At 37.2% G+C, this 19,285-nt stretch overlaps 2 protein-coding genes and 1 pseudogene across 3 annotated transcripts; all 3 read right to left on the bottom strand.

Annotated features, from left to right (window-relative positions):
- Positions 1-2,036: 2,036 nt before the first annotated feature.
- LOC102788103 (transcription factor HES-5-like) lies at positions 2,037-3,724 on the bottom strand. Its single transcript, XM_087840905.1, has 2 exons — positions 3,609-3,724; positions 2,037-3,493 (listed from the first exon to the last, which is right to left on the bottom strand). Exons 1-2 carry the CDS (start codon positions 3,669-3,671, stop codon positions 3,167-3,169), a joined length of 390 nt encoding a protein of 129 aa, XP_087697031.1. The 5' UTR covers positions 3,672-3,724; the 3' UTR covers positions 2,037-3,166.
- A 2,972-nt stretch (positions 3,725-6,696) lies between these two features.
- On the bottom strand, positions 6,697-8,236 carry LOC148102799 (transcription factor HES-4-like). The gene is made up of 2 exons (XM_087840904.1): positions 8,080-8,236; positions 6,697-7,968 (listed from the first exon to the last, which is right to left on the bottom strand). Exons 1-2 carry the CDS (start codon positions 8,209-8,211, stop codon positions 7,648-7,650), a joined length of 453 nt encoding a protein of 150 aa, XP_087697030.1. The 5' UTR covers positions 8,212-8,236; the 3' UTR covers positions 6,697-7,647.
- Positions 8,237-16,573: 8,337 nt separating this feature from the next.
- LOC118453392 (transcription factor HES-5-like) lies at positions 16,574-17,909 on the bottom strand (annotated as a pseudogene). Its single transcript, XR_015719085.1, has 2 exons — positions 17,484-17,909; positions 16,574-17,370 (listed from the first exon to the last, which is right to left on the bottom strand). The product of XR_015719085.1 is annotated as a transcription factor HES-5-like (transcript).
- Between the last annotated feature and the right edge of the window lie 1,376 nt (positions 17,910-19,285).

The following is a 19,285-nucleotide window of genomic DNA, read 5'->3' as shown; positions in this document are numbered from 1 at the left end:
TCCCATTGGTTGGCTCTGACAGACAGTTTAAATTTAAAACTTCTGTTAAAAAGTTTATCAAAACTAAACTCAGAATGTTTAAACCTGTCACATTTTAAGTTTTCTAACATTATAATACATTTTGAACTTTGGTGATAATCACTCACTCACTACTGAGTATCAAAGTAATCAACATTTTAACTGTGAGAGTGGGAGGTTTCCTGAAGTGTGCCAAATCCCTCAGGAGAATTAGCCGGCTGCTGGTCGGCTGATCGTTATTCACTCTCAGCTCTGTTCTCCAGAGTTTTCCCACACTTTAGTAAAAAAAATTGACATGTGCCAGTATGTAAGTCAACGTATTTTTTTTATTGCAAGGGTGTGTGAAATCTTCTGAAAAATCTTGCCAGTTTTTTTTTTTTTTTTTTTAAAACAACTGGTTGTTCAAACCTTTTGAGAAAAAATTAAAATTCAATAATCTTACAACAAAAAACAAAAAAACAAAACAGATTTCTGATGATTAGTTTTAAATAAGAGTTGCATGTCTGCTACTAAAGCTAAACTGGTACACATGGCATATAGCATCCTCTGATGTTTGCTTTACTTTATTGTTGTAGCAAAACTTTTTCACTGAATCCCCAACCTGCAAAAGACAGGTTTCAGGTGGTGGATGCTTAAAAAATATAAAATAAGAAGAGAGATTAAAAAATTACTGTGACCTGTAGTTCCTGTAGACTTCCTGTTATTCAAAAAACTTTAGCTTTTTCTGAATGATTCTTTTTCAAGGTTTGTACAATGATTTTCCACATCACCTCTTTGATTCTAGTCCACAGCTGAATCGTTCTCAAACACCTTGTGTTTAAATAGTGCTTCTAGTTTAAGAAGAGTTTTCTGATGGAAATGGTACCGCTGCTTTATTCAAAGGAAGCACAGCCATCATGATGATTTAAAACATCTTTCCGCTTGTGGAGTCTCGCTCCCTTTTATCCTCTGTCCCTTCAGGGCAAAGGTCTGGATCTATTGTTCCACTGGGGCTCTGTGAATGCGTTTCTTCTGCTTTCCAACACTTAGTCCTTTCAGTGCTGTCACTTGAGAAACAATAGAAGTGTGCCTTATGGAGCATCACATAAGCTAAAATATATATCATCTTTTAAGATTTAAATTATTAACTTAAAACAATTATTAAATGTATGAATCTGATGATTTTACCAGAAAAGTTAAGACACTGCATATTTGACCTTTAAGTTCAAAGATTTGACTTCCAACTGAACAAATTAAAATAACATTGATGACCCTTCTCATTACAAATGTTGGCTTTTCACTGAATGTGCATTTTTTGGATAAACAATTATAATAGGGTTCTAAAGGTTTGAAGTATTTGTCTACAACAAATGGAGACAAAGATAGAGACATATGACAGAAAATGAAGAACATACAGTGCTCAACAAATTTATTGAACAGCCTGTTATAAAACAATAAAACAGACATCTTTGAAATCTGTCAAAAACTAGAAATTACATTACAAATTTGAGCCGGTGCACTGGAAGCCTCTGAGAAGTCAGAAGTTAATTGAGCATTACAATCAATCGCTAAAACATTTTTTCCTGTTCTGGAATCCAAGTAAGTAATTGTAATTTAGTATCATAAGCAAAAATAATAATGTGCTTTACCTTTTTTTTAACTTTTTTTTGTAAAAAAACAAAAACTGTATTGATAACAATTATATTTTAGCATTAAAAATATAATTTTAAATAATGAGTTTGAGCATACTGGTGGATTAACAATTACACAATTACCAATTCTGTTAATTTATAGCAGCTGTTCCACCAAATGTAAACCTTGGGTGCCCCAAAAAGACGTTACATGGACTTCTTCATTCTGAAAACGCTACGTCCAGATAAACAGAATCGGCTTTTTGGGATTTCATTAGCTTGATGATTGAGCATGCGTCAATGCACTTACACTGGGTGGTGTTCTTATAAATTTGTTAGTCACTGTCTGACTAGCATCAATGTAAAAAGATAACAGATCAACTGCATAAAAATGATATGCAAGCACAATGTTTTACACTGGCAGTGTTTATTTATTCAACAAGGACGAAAGCTCAAACAGGTGGTGATGATACATCACAACAACAACTTGTAGATTTCTACAAGACACACTGTACTCAGAAAGAGTAGAGGAAAAGCTGTCTTTATGAAAGACAATCAATTTACAATGTTCAAAAACCCAGTACTCACTGACATTTGATTTCTTTTTCCACTTTCACTAAACAGCAAATGACCTTAAAATACATTGTTATTAACTGCTGAATTCAATTTTTTCTCACAAAGTAAATATTACTTTGTCTTCTCAAACCTGACATTAACAAAAACAGTAATGTTTTCAGTAAAACAATAAACATATTGATCTTAAAACAGATCAGTTTTAGTAATGACATACATTAAGATACACGTCATCTAAATGTCCGCATAGAACAATTAAGATATTAAACTCAGTAATGATCATGAAGTACCAATATCACTGTCAAGTTTTTACCGACTAAGAAAACTGTGAAAACCCTTTAGAAAGAAGCTGTAAACACTTAGATCTTATAACAAATTCAACCTTGAATTTAGATTAATGTTAAACTGATCAGTAACAGTCAAGAGGTACAAACCTCACAATTACACGACTTGCCCACATTGAGTCGTATAGTTAGAAAATCTTCATGAAAGAAATACTAAACATTTGGATCTTATAACAGATCAATTTTGTGTGGTTAATATCTACAATCACAATAAATCCTTAAAATGGACATTTAAAATTTAGATCCAAAAAATCGAAAACCAATAAAAGGTAACGTCAATGTCAATTGAAAAAAATCAATAATAGTAAAAAGCATTACTATAACATCATCAGTACATGAAGTACAGAAAATTGCTGATGCAATCAGATTCAATTCATGCAATATGCATGACATAAAATTTTCTTTCTCAACATGAAAGATATTGTTACTACACTTTCCTTAGGAAATATCATCTGACACACACACACACACACACACACACACACACACACACACACACAAAGTAAAGCCTTCTGTACATACAGAAGAAAAAGTCCACAGAATTTTAAACAATTCAGTCCTGTCATGTCTGACCGATATGGTCTGTTTAGCTTGTCTGGTATGGAGTCCAGTGTGAGGGTTCTACCACGGTCTCCAGAGGTCGCTGTTGTCTTTTCTCTCCAGAGAGCATTGGGTGATGCTGGTCTGAACTGTGGAGCTCAGAAGACAAAGGTCAACTTCCCTCAGCTTCTCATCAGAGGCAGTCTGCAGCTTGTTGGAGTGGGTCACCAGGTTTTTCTGCAGCTGTAGCTGCGTCAGTAAGCAAACAGTCATCTCCAGGATGTCTGCTTTCTCCAGTTTGGAGTCTGGCTGCTGTTTGAGGAACTCTGGACCCAGCAGAGACTTGAGCTGCTCAATGCAGGTGTTGATTCGCTCTCTGCGTAACTTCTCCACCAGAGGCTTTCTGAGCTGCAGAAAGAAGAGCAGAGTCATAAATAAACTTGTTTGTTTGTTTTTTGTTAGAAAAAGAAAAGAAAGACTGTCAACTTAATAATAATTGAAATCCAGGCAGGGTTCAATTTACCTTGTGGGTCAGAGTCAAATGATCCGTTGAAGTGGTCATTGGCGCAGCAATTGTAGGTGCCATGGTTGGATCTCTGTGTTGCAGAAGTCTCTGTAGCAAGAATCTAATCTCTGCTGGCTTCCTGGCTCCTACTTATAGTCCCACATTTCCATATCAATGTGTGGGTCTTACTCTGGTTGAGGTTTCCCACAGTCTGAACCAATCAGAGAGCTCTGTGAGACAATAAGGCATGTGGAGCAGCAACATGCTCCTGTATGCCTGATAATGGTTAGGTCTCAGGGGAACAGCTGGAGGACTGGGGGGAGACTGAGACATGCCCACAGATCTCTGTATGAAGCTGGGAAAGTGGTGACCCTGTAGAAGATCTGCTGCCAGATGCTGAGATCAATGATTCTGACTGAGCACCCAGTGCACGTGTGCGGGAATAACAAAGCTGTAATGTATGAATTTCATGTAAGCAAAAAAAGTGATAGACTAGGTGAATTTCTCTGCATTTTCTGCTTCTGTTGATTTTAATGGACAATTTAGTAATTTGTATTTTCTATCATAGAGCTTAAATATCTTTTTTAAAATTTATCCAAAAACACACATTTTGAAAACTCCATAAGATCTTTGAATGCTGTATCCACACATTTAATTTGAATTACTCAATATAATACATTAAAATACTCAAAACAAACTCAATCCATCCAGATGCCACTGTGTCTTGTGACACGTGCCTTGTAACCACTGTGAGTAGCAGGTCGATCTCAGTTTCCCACACTTACCCCCGTGCTGTGGCCATTGAGCCACAAAGGGATTTTTGTCACAGATGCTGGTTGTGTGTTGTTATAGAGACAGTGAATTACATCACAAACCATCTGGTGGGAATGGATCCCATTGGTTGGCTGGGATAATAACATTTGAAAAGATTATATCAAAATAATTTCTACTTTTTTAATCTTTGACTCATTTTGATCCTCGGTTCATATTTGTGACTGATAACTGACTGAGAGCTGGATTGAAATTTTGGGATTGTGATGGTGGGAGCCTTCCTGGGTGACACAATTTTCATGAAGTGTGTCAAATCCCTTTGGAGAATTCACACGCTGCTGGTGGAGTTATTGCCACTGAACTCTTGTCTCATGGGTTTTCCCACACTTCTATCATTTGCCTAAATAAGCATGCCCCAATTTACAAGTTAATTTTCATCTTGAAGATTATTTACCCATAGCCATCACCCAATTTGTGAAAGTTTAAATTATTATCACTCCAACAAATTGGAAAGGGACTTAGAATGCTTTAAATCAGGAATGGGAAGGCCAGATACTGCAGCATACGAAGAAGCATACAGAAGTTCAAGATCTGTAATAAGTGAATTCAACTACAGTAGGTTAATCTCAGCTAATAATGGGTAATGTTTGAGTATTTCTTCATCATCTGGCCTTTTGCTGAGATGTTAAATCTTTTGTAAAACCTTATGCTGTATATGTTAAGACTGCAGGGCAGCTCACTGGTGTTGTGGTCAGCACTGATACTTGATATTAACAAGGTCAGTGGTTTGAATCCAACATGAGACCATTGTATGTAGTCCCCTCTATTACGATGTTATGAATGGATGCCATCACTACCCCTATTAATTTAACTTTTCTGTGTCCTCTAGCTTTATTTTCTCCTGTGCAGACTGAGACAACATCAGTGTTTTGCAATAAATTTCCAGCTAGCTATCTAATTAGACAGCTGTTTTCTAGAAATCCCCAGTGACTTTCATTGTTTTTTAAAGTGGCGATTTGTGAGTTTTAAATATCAGCTTATGTTTTCTCTCAGAAAAGTGGGGTATTAATAAAATCGACTATGTTAGCCGGATAACTTGCAGAACCTAAGAATTAGTGATATCCATCCAATGTAAAGCTGTATCTATGGCATGTTTCTAGAAACAGTATCTCCTGTTGAGCAAGATTCCCTTCTGTCAGGGGCATGGAGGCAAGCTGTTACATGTTCACCTGGTTTCTCTGTTTCATATTATCTTGGAAAATATATTCCTGAGAAAGAAACGGCTTTGATTTGAGCACCAACAAGACATAAACATGACAAGAGAGAGAAAGACTGTCTACAGACTTTGCAAAGGTTTAAGTGAATGAATGAGAAGAAATGCTGAAGTAAACTTCAGGTTACTTGCAGTTCGTTTTGAATAACTTTTATATGCCTAATTAAAGAGTTTGCATGTGCACGTTTAATTAAAGACCTCTAGTTTGTTCAGTTTAACTTGGATCCACAAATACTTATAAAATCATCTCTGTGACAGGAAGCTTCTTCATTTAGGCTTGAACTTACAATAGGCATTATGACAAATAGATTTTAGACCCCAAAAAATTAACAGCGATTGAATGTGTGACACGTTGAGCAGTTTGCACTGTCAATAACAAAATTATTCTTTCATTCGTGTCTTTAATTTAAATCCACACAAGACACTTTCGAAGATCTCTTGTTACAACAGAGATTAACAATAAGAAATGACAATTTAAAAAAAAAAATGGTGTTACTGTTTTATGTAAAAAAGGAATGGACAAAATCATGGCCAAAAAGACAACAACAAAAAGATTAGAAATAGGGAGTCAGGCTCCCTTTTATCCCCTGTCACTTCAGGGCAAAGGTCTGGATCTATTGTTCCTCTGAGGCTCTGTGAGTGAGTTTCTTCTGGTTTCCCACAGTCCGTCCTTTCAGTGCTTTCACTACAGGAACAATAGAAGTGTGTCTTAGTCTGCATGTCATTAGATTTCATTTGTGACAGTTTCATGGAAGTGAGAGCTTTTACTTTAAACACACCAGAAACACTTAATTTTATCAAAGTAGCAGTGTCTAAAAAGTGTATTTTATTTTTGTTTTAAAAACCCAAATATCCAGAAAGTTCCCCTCATTAAAAAAAGAACCTTGTTTTTCTTTTGTGTGCTCTAACCTAAATAGTTTTTAGACTGCAGCATTTTTAATTGGATATGTAAATTAAACAAAGATCTGTGATAAACAGCCCTTAAATTGACCTCAATTGGAAGTGAATGGAGTACATCTTTGCCATTACTTATGAAAACCACAACAAACAACAACATGGAAATAAAGTTTTCACTTGGCAGTGTTTGTTTATTTAACAAGAGCCACATAAAACATAAATGCTTTAAACAGGAAGTGATGACACATCACAACGACAACTTGTAAATTTCTACAAGGCACATGTACTCAGAGAGAGTGAAGGGACACCGTCTTTGTGAAAGACAAAACATTTACAGCATTTAACAAAACATTAATCAATATGAAAACTATTAATATTGACCTTCAAACAGATCACATTTACGTTCCCAAAAGAGAAAAAAAACACCTATCACAAAAAAGCTGACAGTGTGAAACATTTTTCAATAAAATGCTAAAATATTAATCTTAAAACAGATTGTTTTTCAGTAATCACGAAGTGATCAGTGTTTATCAAAATGTACAAATAATATACTGTTTAATCCTCAGTGAAGTAAGGGTTAAAATTGTCATATCAAGCCTTTTATAATTAAAAGGATAAACAACTGGATCTTAGAACAGATCTGTTTTGATATTAAATGGGGGTCAAGTCTAATTTTACAATCAGTCCAGAAAAAGGACATTTAAATCTTAGATCACAATGGTCAAAAACCAACAAACAAAATACTACATTTGGTTCATGCAACATGCATGACACGAGGTTTTCTTTCTTAATGTGCAAGAGGTCATTTCCTCAGGAAATGTCCTCTTGCACAGAAAAAAAACCAGACAAATACTATAGTACTATATATACAACTATGTTACCATAACACGTACATTAGGCATTGATAATAATCGCTGATGCAATCAGATTTTATGCATGCTACATGCATGACAAGATATTTTCTTCCTTAACACGAAAGGCTCTATTGCTGTCATTTCCTCAGGAAATGTCATCTTGCACACACAGAAAAACACAGAAAGTTCAAATAATTCAGTCCTGTCACATTTGACCAATATGGTCTCTTTTTTTCTTGGTATTAACTCCAGTTTGTCGTGTCTACCATGGCCTCCAGAGAGCGCTGTTGATCGGACATTTGTTTTTGGTGATCATGATCTGGACTGTGGAGCTCAGAGGAGAGAAGTCAGCCTCTTTCAGCTTCTTATCAGAGGCAGTCTGCAGCTTGTTGCAGTGCGTCAGCAGGTTTCTCTGCTGCTGTAGCTGTGTCAGGAAGCAAACGGTCATCTCCAGGATGTCTGCTTTCTCCAGTTTGGAGTCTGGCTGCTGTTTGAGGAACTCTGGACTCAGGAGAGACTTGAGTTGCTCAATGCAGGTGTTGATTCGCTCTCTGCGTAACTTCTCCACCAGAGGCTTTCTGAGCTGCAAAGAAGAATAATGCAATTAATAACTTTGTTCGGGAGTTTTGTGTTAGCAAGAAAATATAATTGATAAAATTTTATAGAAAACAAATTCCACTAATTTTTGATTTACCTTGTGAGTCAGAGTCAGATGCTCCTCAGAACTGTTAATTGCTGCAGGGATTTTAGGTGCCATGCCTGGATCTCTGCGCTGTGGAGATCTCTGTAGAGAGAATCTGATCTCTACTGGTTTCATCCCTCCCATTTATACTCCAGCATCTCCATATGAATGTGTGGGTCTTAGTCTGGTTGAGGTTTCCCACAGTCTGAGCCAATCAGAGTGCTCTGCAAGACAATAAGGCATGTGGAGCCAGCAGCATGCTGCCGTTAATGCCTGGGGGATAATAGTGAGGTCTCAGGGGAACAGGTGGAAGACTGTGGGTAAACGAAGCGAGTGTAACAGATCTCTGTGTGATTATGGGAAAGGGGTGACCCTGTAGGGAAAGGAGATCTGTTGCCTGATACTGGGATCAATGGTTTTGACCGAGCACACGCTGATTATCCCATCACATGTCAGGGAAAAACATTCATGTTTTAATGTAAAAATTATGGGTAAAAATAAAATGATGGGATTAATGGTTTATTTCGCATGTGTTGTTTATAATGAGATTAATTTTAAGGGAAACTGTAAACATCAATTTGATTTTAACTGATAATTTCATTTATACTATTGTATAAAGAGTTACAAATATAGTTTTATATGTATATATATATATATATATATATATATATATATACAGTGTTGGGAAGGTTACTTTTAAAATGTATTCCATTACAGAATACAGAATACATGCCCCAAAATGTATTCTGTAACGTATTCCGTTACGTTACTCAATGAGAGTAACGTATTCTAAATACTTTGGATTACTTAATATATTATCATGCTGTTTACAACTACATGAATGTACTATTGCTGTGATTTATTACTGTAACTGAAGGTCCGCGGCTCCGAACCGTAGTAAAGGGACCTCTGACTAATACGGTGGGTTCTGTGTCGGGCTCGTAGCCGAAAACTAGCTTAACTCTGTTGTCTGGGTCAACTTTGCTAGCGAGAGACAGAGAGAGGCGCTGAAAGGCTGCTCCAGCTGAACTTATTGTTTTTGGAGGAAAACACGAACACAGTGTACAGTCGAGACTTAATAGCTTACTTACAACTGGGCTCGTCAGGCACTCTTCTTGGCTGCAGTGGTTATTATTATATTTACATGCTTCCAGCTCCCGTTTTTGCTCGATGACAGCTCTTACTTTTCCTTTTTCTCCCTCCCTCGCTCACAGACACATAACGTGTATGGCAGTCCATTCTCCCTGCAGCACGGACTACACTGCCTATGATGCTACATTCTTTAGAGCTATACCTGTAGCATTCTGCCTATTAGCTTAGCACAACAACAACAGGCGCTCTCTCACCCAGGAAACACGCAGAGAGAGAGCGTCACCCTGTAACCATGGCAACCGTAACGCTGCCGCCTGGAACAACAGAAAGTAGCTGTCAAACAAAACCCAAACAGTCCTGACCCGCCACAATATGAAACAGAGAAGTACCGCCGTGTAATCCATTTATTTCAACAAAGTAACTGTATTCTAAATACCACCTTTTTAAACGGTAACTGTAACGGAATACAGTTACTCATATTTTGTATTTTAAATACGTAACGGCGGTACATGTATTCCGTTACTCCCCAACACAGTATATATATATATATGTATATATATATATATATATATATTTTTTTTTTTTTTTTTTTTTTTTTTTTTACAAATGCAAGAATATATTTTGGTGTTGTACCAATTAATTAAATCATAATGTCTCTAGAAAATAATCATGTAGCCGATCAGATGCAGTCATGTCTTTTGACACGTGCCGTATAGTCAGCATGAGTAGCAATTTAATTTCAGTTTCCCACACCCGTGTTATTGTCAATGAACCACAAAAGAACTTCTGTTGCAGATGCTGTGGGTTGTTATAGAAACGTGAGGTTACATCACCAACCACCTGGAGGGAAAGTATCCAATTGGCTGCCTTGGACAGTTGTTACAGTTCAAATTTATAATAAAAAAAAAAAAAAACATTCTAAAAGTAATCAAATTAGGGTACAACTATTTGGAAAGTATTATTTTCAGTTTGCAATCAGCTACACATTTTATACCTCTAATGCTAATCATGATTACTGATTACTGACCATCAACTACATCAAAATTTCACCTCTTAGGGCAGGGGTGTCCAAACTCCGGCCCGCGGGCCAACTGCGGCCCGCGATCCATTTTTAATTGGCCCGCAAGTAATTTTATAAATAGAATCGAATATGGCCCACACTTCAACTTTTGCTTGCGTGTATTGCACTTCTTAGTTTTAACACCAGGGGGAGCTACTGTCGATCGAGGCAGTTGCTCCACCAAAAAGGACAATCACAGAAGAAATTTAGCCCAAGTTAGTTACTAAACATGGCAGAACCAAAGAAGCGAAAGGTAGAAAGTGAATGCAGAAAATTTCAGACATGGTGGGAGAGTGAATATTTCTTCAAAGAATTCAAGGGGAAGTGTGTCTGTTTGATCTGCACTGAAATTATGGCAGTTATGAAAGAGTATAATGTACGACGTCATTATGAAACCAAACATCAGGCCTATGCATCCTACAGTGCTGAGCGAGAGCAGAAATTAAAGCAAAGGGTTGCTCTCCTGCGGGGTCAGCAACAGTAATTTTTTTGTGCTCAAAAGGTCCAGGAAAAGGCTACAATAGCTAGCTATGAGGTCGCCCAACTCATCGCAAGACATGGCAAGCCTTTTTCAGATGGAGACCTCATAAAACACGGCCTCGTTAAAGTCACCGAAATAATGCGCCCGTCAACAACGTCAGCATGTCCAGAAATCCAGTTGTTGAAGACTTGTCAGCCAACATTAAACTGCAACTGTCTGATAAAGCTGTGCTTTTGATCTTTACTCCATCGCATGCGATGAGAGCACTGATGCCACAGACACCGCACAGCTGCTATTTTTTTGCGGGGAGTGGACGAGCACTTTAGGTGAGTAAAAAATATATTCCACAGTACCCGTGTGTTAATGTGCAGGTACACATGCTTCAAATATCAATAATGCGCATCAATTCTGTCACTACCCTGCTTTTGCACACCACTTTCTTATATGCGCTTTTCTTGTTAACACACAGAGTACACACCGCTGTGCACTGCCCACGTACACGCAAAGTCAGCTGATCTCATCTGATGCAGATTTGCTCCTTGATCAAGTGACATTTGTCTGGATTTTTGGCACGAGTGGCGATCAGCACCGCGGCTGGATGTCCCGATTTACATACCCAGCGCAGCTGATACTCACCAGAATAATTTACTAAAATTATATGCACTCCTGTTATTAAGTCCAGTTCAGTCTGTTAATGTTGATAACGGTTTCAAACGAACGTTAATAGTGTTGCTAAGCCTAATAACTTAAATAACAAACTTGAAATGTGCCCGTCCCATTTTCCCCTTTATTGTTTTTTCTCTGTGCTGTAAATCTTGTCTAAGAAGAAATCTGAGGCTGCTGTTCTGAGAATGAGCTACCAAAGCTTTTTCTGAATAAATCAATAAAGATCCATTTATGGAAAGCTGTGATGAAGGCAGTTTTGTCTTTAATTATATTCAACAATATAATATATTCGACCACTTGTAAGTGATTTTTCTAACTTTAATACACTAAAGTTAAGGTTATATACCTAATTTCTAGAAAGTGGCCCAGCCCCTCCTATATTTTTATGTATGTGGCCCTGAGTGAAAAAAGTTTGGACACTCCTGTCTTAGGGTCCTGGGGGTGGGGGATGGTGGTGGCAGTTTCATGAAGTGTGTCCAGTGCTTCTGGTGGATTAATTCACAACTGGTGGGGTGAATGTGTCCTACTCTTTTCTCCAGAGTATTCACTTAACCATAAATAAATAAATAATAAAAATAACTCTTGTGCCCTGTTGCAGGTTGAAAATTCTCCCATAGAATCATCTTTAAAAATATTTACCTATTAATCAATATGTAAAAATAAAATTGAATGTCATGCCCTGTCAAAATTGAGATAAATAACTTAAGCAAAAATATTAACAGTATTAGATGGCCTTCAACTTTTAGTCACTCAGAGTTTACATGAGCAACAAGAAGGTCAGATTTTGCAGCAGCTGAAAAAATATGTACAGCTACAGCCTGTGGGTGGAATTAGATTATCTAGAAATTGAAGTTGTTTCCCCTTAACTTAAACCTCACATAGTCTTAAATGTAACAGGATACAGCTTCATCTTGTAATGCTTAACCTCACTTCAACTTTACTCTAACCCGCTGTGCTTACTATGAGCTCTGGAATCTTTGTAGTTAATACAAATTTAACAACAACGGGTCCACTACAGCTGTGCCATTAAAAAAAAATGTTGTAACTGAATTTTTAAATTACTGTAATGTATTGCTAAATTATTTTAGTTAGTTTTACCCCAAAAATAAAGATCTATCTCAAACTCTGTAAATGAAACAGTTTAGTGAACAAAATAGTGGTGATATATAAAAAAAAAAACTAGAGTAACAGTTTTAATCAAAGGCTTGATGTTAAACTGATTGTCATAAAAGAACAGACGTTTTAAGCTCTATTCCTTCAGGGCAAAAGTCTGTGTCTGATGGTCCAGAAGGGCTCTGCAGACAAGTTTATTCTGGTTGTTGACTATTCGCTGCTTTTATTATTGACCGCCAGAGGGCGCTGTTGTTTGAACATTAGTTTTTGGTGATGCTGGTCTGGACGGTGGAGCTCAGAGGAGAGAGTCAGCCTCTCTCAGGCTCATGTCAGAGCACCAGAGCAGCTTGTTGAAGTGGGTCAGCAGGCTTCTCTGCTTTCTCCAGTTTTGAGTCCGGCTGGTGTTTGAGGAACTCTGGACCCAGGATAAACTTCAGCTGCTCAACGCAGGACTTAATTCTGTCTTTGCACAACTTCTCCACAAGAGGCTTTCCCAGCTGCAGAAAGTAGAAAATAAATTTTAAAAAAATTCAAGACTTTTGTTTTAGTAAAAAAGTATCTAATTTATTACAAGTTTTTGACAATTGCATCAATTTTTGATTTACCTAATGAGTTGGAGTCACTTTCTCCTGATAACTGATCTTTTTTTTTTTTCTGATAAGTGATCATTGCAGTAGGGACTGTAGGTGGATCTCTGTGCTGTAAAGGTCTCAGTGGACAGAACCTGATATCCCTCCTATTTATACTTCACCATCTCTATATGAATGTTTGGGTCTTTCCCTGCTTGAGTTTTCCCAGTCTGAGCCAATCAGTGGCATCATGCTCCTGTTATAGCCCAGGAAACAGTGGATAGAGATCAGGGGAACAGGTGATGGACTCTAGGAGAGAGGTACTCTCAGAGCTCTAATTGAATCTTAGAAAATAGAAACCCTGTAAAGAAAACTAATATGAGTAGACACTCATCATCCCATCTTAATGATCTATTAACGATCTAATTAATGAACCACATATAAATTAAAACTTACTTAGATTTTTTGGTCTCAATTTGTTTGATAATTTCTAAACCCAAACCTTTAATGCATCGTTTTTTTTTTAAATAGATAGTCAACTGAACATCATTCAGTTTTAATGAAATGCTTAATTTTTATGCAGGATAACAAGTTATGTTTACTAACATGTTGACAGTTTATCAGATTGGTATTGTGGGCTGTTTTAGTTTGCTGATTGGTTTGCTGTAGTTTTTTGCTTTACTCAAGTACTCAAGGCAATAATTGTGCTGTTGCTCTTGTGTCAGTGACTTTTAGTCAATGGGAGCAACACGTTGATCTGGGTTTCCCACACTGACTCCCTGTGCTGTTGTCAGTGAGCCACAAAGAGACTTTAGTGGCAGATGCTGGCCGTGTGTTGCTGTAGAATAAAAGTATTGCATCACCAACCATCTGGAGGGAAAGGATCCCATTGGCTGGCTCTGAGTGGTAGTAAAATTTGAAATTGTGGTGAAAATTTGCCATAATCAGAGTAGTTTCACATCATATTTTCAGGTTGCAATTTCTGTGATGGGGTGTTCATGGGGATTGCTGAAGTGTGCCAAATCCCTTTGCAGTAATAAAAAGCTGTTGGTGCTTTTGCCACAGTCCTCCAAAATTAGCAGGTGCCTGCCTACAAATAGACTTTCATTAATGGACTGCACACGTGCAGGTGCTACACAGTGGATGGGCTTCTCAGCAAATAATTGCCCATTAAGCCTTGAATGCATTTCTTGAACCCCAGGATATACGTCTATAACACATTTTGATCAAGCATTGTTTATTTAAACTATTGTTTGTAATGATAATGGAATTGTTTCCTTTTGGAAAGCCAACAGATATCATAAGCAATATACTGTAACTTGGACTTCAGCTGTTATTCTCTTAGTTAGAAAAAGAAAAAGTATGATGGCCCATGTGATTTTGTAATTTGAGGGGGGTTTAGACTCCTGATTCCTTGTTAATCTGTCAGGGCAAAGGTCTGGATCTATTGTCCCACAGCAGCTATGTGAGTGAGTTTTGCCTGGTTTCCCACACAATTCCCTTTCACTGCTTTCACTGGAAGAACAATAGAAGTGTGCCTCATTATACAACACGTTAGATACATTGTCTGACGTCCTTAAAACGGGACATGTTTAAAGCTACATTTAAAAAAAAATGAAAACATGCACGAATGCACAAAAACATGAATTGGTTTGATGGCTTAATGTTGTTCAATTCAATACAGTGACACAAAACGAATAATTCAGCTTCCTTAAGTTTTGATTATATTGCTCCAGACTTTGATAATTTAGTTAAATGAAACGTGTAGTTCGATTGTCTGTTAAATTTCTTGAAAATTGATAGCTTGGTTTAAAGATGAATTTATATAAATTTACACATTTATATAAATTGGCATGTTTTTAAAAAAATATTTATGTTAAACGTCAACAAAAAATCATGTCTACTCACTGTACTGAACAGCTTATAAAAGACACAAACAGATTGTGTTTCACATAAAGCAAGGTAGATGTTTACAAAGTTATGAGCACCAATTCACGACTTTGTAGCGACAAGTTCACATCATATATATTCTGCCAACTATGATAATACTATGTGATCATGAAATGTTTTTTGGAATTGGACTTCTCTGTATGTTATTTTTTAACTTTTTCTCTCTCTTTGAATTGACTGTAAGTGCTGAAAATTGCTAGTAGGAAAAATACACAGTTTTTGTGCTGGACAAAGTCATCTCGTCCATGTCACATGTGTGTCCTCTGTCTCTGGTTTGTAGCTGCTCTCAGTTTCCCTCACTCAGTATTGAATAATGTGGTCAGTGCACGACAAAAGGACCCTGAAAAGAAATTATATAAAGGTTTGGCTGTGCTTTGACTGAAACTGTGTGACATCACTAACCATCTGGAGGGAAAGTACATGATTGGTTGGCATGACCAAAATCCCAAACTACTGTCAAAACCAAATCAGTTGTTTATAACTAAAATAATCTGCACCTAACTATTACACTTAATGGACAAAATTTGGATTGCACATAACCAACTAGTGATCGATAGTTAAGGACTCACAGCCTAATTTGGTTCTAAAGTGTGCCAACAATCCACCGCTGAAACAATGTTAGTGACATATTTAATGTACATTCATTTTGGACACTTATTAATAAGAATAAATATTTGCATGTTAAGTATCTTAACACCTGTATGTTTAACATGATCGGTTTTCAGCATTATGCCACCATATTCCATTTCACTCTCTGTCTACCGAGGACAAAGATCAACATTCATTGTCCCCACTGGGGCTCTGTGAGTGAGTCTCTTCTGGTTTCCCACACTGCATCCTTTCACTGCTTTCACAGGAAGACAATGGAAGTGTGTCTCCTTACCCATAACATTAAAAGACAATAGTTATAGAAGTTTTGGCCCTCCCATGGCCTGGGGACTGCTCCAAAGTGGTGGCCAATAATTTGTTGATATTTGAAGCTCAAGAAAAAAAAAACATAAAATATTTATATTTTAATTTTTATATTTAAAAGAAGTCCTCTCCTAGTTGTGAATTTCCACTTTTTGATTGAATTATGAATTGACAAATGAACAAAACCTTGTATGATCACAATATTTCTTTATTAAGACAAACTCAGTATTAACATTTTATAAAGTCTCCAACTGGAGGTAGATAGAGGTGATGATACATCACAGCAGCCTGGTAACAACAGACACCGTACTCAAAATGAGTGGAGGATCAGTCATCTTTACAAAAGACACCATCAGTATGATATGAATCTTCATATCAGACTTTCATAAAACATGCTCCAAAAGGCATTCTCTTTAAACAATCACAAAGTGATCCAAATAAGTCAATCCACTGTCTATACGGTGTATTTATCAACTTAACTGCATTTAATTGATACACCAATGATTCTAATAATGAAAAATAATCTGCCACTGTGTCATTCCCATAGGAATTATTTTTTCTATTTTTTTTTCATGAAAAAGCAGAATAATAGGTTAAGAAAATATCTGTACATACAGAAGAAAGTTTTCTGAAGCAGAATTCTGTAATCTTTAACCAACACGGTCTTTCATGTTGACATGATGCTTTCTGTCTTTAGTCAAAAGTTGTTGTTTCGGTCAATAACAAACTAAAGATAACAAATGTTAATGTAACATCATCAGTACCTGAAGAGTAGGTAATATTAATAATTGCAGATGCAATCAGATTTCATTCATGCAATGTGCGTGACAAGATATGTTGTTTCAAAAAACCAAAAATATATTGTTTCTTTGATTTCCTCAGGAAAAAAAATCTTCCACTAAAAACAAAACAAAGTAAACTGTTCTGTATGAACAAGAGGAAAAATCTTAAAAATCTCTGAATTACAGAAGAATGCGGCTCTGAATTCTTTGACCAATATGATCATTGAAGTTAGTAAGACTGACTGAAGTCTGTAGGTTTCTACCACGGCCTCCAGAGGGAGCTGGTGAGTGTGTTGTCTTTGGTGATGCTGGTCTGGACTGTGTAGCTCAGAGGAGAGAAGTCAGCCTCACTCAGGGTTTAACAGAGGAAGTGTGCAGCTGCTTGATGTGGTTCCGCAGGTTTCTCTGGGTCTGAGTCTTCACTTCCACTTTTGACAGGAAGTTGACCATCTCTTGGGCACACCTGGAATAGCCCTGTTCAAGAACTCCTGATTCTGCGGTTTGACACTGCTGCTACAGTCTTCTCAGGTAGCAAACGGTCATCTCCAGGACGTCTGGCTTCTCCAGTTTGGAGTCTGGCTGCTGTTTGAGGGGCTCAGGACCCAGAAGAGACTTGAGCTGTTCAATACTGCTGTTGATTCTCTCTCTGCAGATCTTCTCCACCAGAGGCTTTCTGAGCTGCAAGAAGAAGAACAAAGTCATTAATAAAACAGTTCTGGTGCATAGTTTTAGTGTTATCAAACAGAATCTGTAAAGAATAATGGATGACATTCTGATAATATCCAATTTACCTTATGAGTCAAAGCGAGATGATCCTGAGAATTAGTCATTACTGGAGAGACTGTAGCTGCCATGGCCTGATCTCTGTGCTGTAGAGGTCTCTGTAGAGAGACTCTGATCACTGCAGCCTTCAACTCTCCTATTTATACTCCCACATCTCCATATGAATGTGTGGGTCTTGGTCTGACTGGAGTTTCTCACAGTTTTGACCAATCACACAGCTGTCCATTAGAGAAAAGAAATCTTGCCCGCCACATTGATAGATCCCAGGGGAACGAGTGGAGCACTTTTGGGTGGGTGTGTCAGCGTAAAAGAAAAGCTCTGTGTGAATCTGAGAAAGTGGTGACCCTGTAGAGGATACATCTGCTGCCTGATGCTGAGATCAGGGATTTTGACTCTGCACACGCTTTTCAATTCAAACTGTTTCTCTGATTAAGATACTTCTCATTTCTCACCTGACACCCACTTAGTGTCATTGATTATCCTGAAAGTTACATTTTTGGTTCTCACACAAACTCAATCAGACATCAGATGGTCTGTGTGTTTTTCTATGGAAAAATCATTTATTGTCAGATCTGATCTCTTCCTTCTGACATGAAGTTCAATTCATGTGGCAAAGTGACGAAATTCATTTCCCAAGTGCTGAAGTAAATGTTTAAAGATTAAATTAAAAAACAAAATCACTGAGATAGATCTGCGAGGAAACTAATAAACAACATTACTGACAATAATAAAAACTGTGGTTCATTATAACATATAAAATTGATTTATCTGTTTTTTTCTGATGTCCAGATGTAGCAGGTGTGTTTTTTGCTTTTCAGTTTGTGGTTGGTGTGAGCAGATAGTTGTCCTCACTTTCCCACACTCAGTGCTGAATGATGTGGTCAGTGCACTACAAAGGTCTTTGAAAGGAGCTTTTGTGGTGGTCGGTGGTCGTGTGCTCCAACAGAGACAGAGCCTGACGTCAACAACCATCTGGAGGGAAACAACATGATTGGTTGCCTCAAAATTTACTCAAATTTCAAAAGTTGAATATTTCTGCTTTCTGTAATAATTTACAATCCATGATCCACTATTTCAGTTTACAAAGTTTGAAAATTGCCCATCATGAAACTTTCATGTTTTCACAAGCTCCAAATCTCATGTTCTGAAATGCAGGAGAAGGTCAAGGCAGCTGTTTCCTGAAGTGTGCCAAATCCCTCTGGACAATAGTCAGAAACCCGTGTGGTGAAGAATGCAAATCAACGTGAACTGTGACCCTCCTTCTCTTTGGTCCTGGAGAAGAAAAAGGCTCCTCAAGATGTAATTTTATTCTATATGTATGGATCTGTGTGAATTCTGTTAAATATATGTATTATAGATTAAAACAGCAGGTCACAGTTTGGGGTTGAAAAAAGATCACAAACACTTTAAAGTTACTATCATGAAAATGCTTATAGATATTGTAATTTCATAAATTCCTCCATTAAATTACAACTACATTATTTCTGAAGTGCTACAAAACTTTGGAGATCAGCAAATATTTTCATGTTATTTTATTTCATGGTATGTTAAAAGTAAGTCAACCCATACAAATGTGTTGTTGTTTTCCATCATCAGTTTTCATTCCATCATATTACCTTTCGACATGTTTCTCCTCAGGACAGAGGTCAGCATCTGTTGTCCCGCTGGGGCTCTGTGAGTGAGTTTCTTCTGGTTTCCCACACTCTGTCCTTTCACTGTTTCACTGGAACAACAATAGGAGTGTGTCCCCTTACCCATCACGTGAAGAGATAATAGTTATCGTGAAAGTGTTAGCCTCCTAGTAACGACT

Source organism: Neolamprologus brichardi, chromosome 5 (genome assembly GCF_056152115.1).
Source record: "Neolamprologus brichardi isolate AB-2024 chromosome 5, ASM5615211v1, whole genome shotgun sequence".
Taxonomy (NCBI): Eukaryota; Metazoa; Chordata; class Actinopteri; order Cichliformes; family Cichlidae; genus Neolamprologus; species Neolamprologus brichardi.
This window is presented reverse-complemented; position numbering and strand designations above follow the sequence as displayed.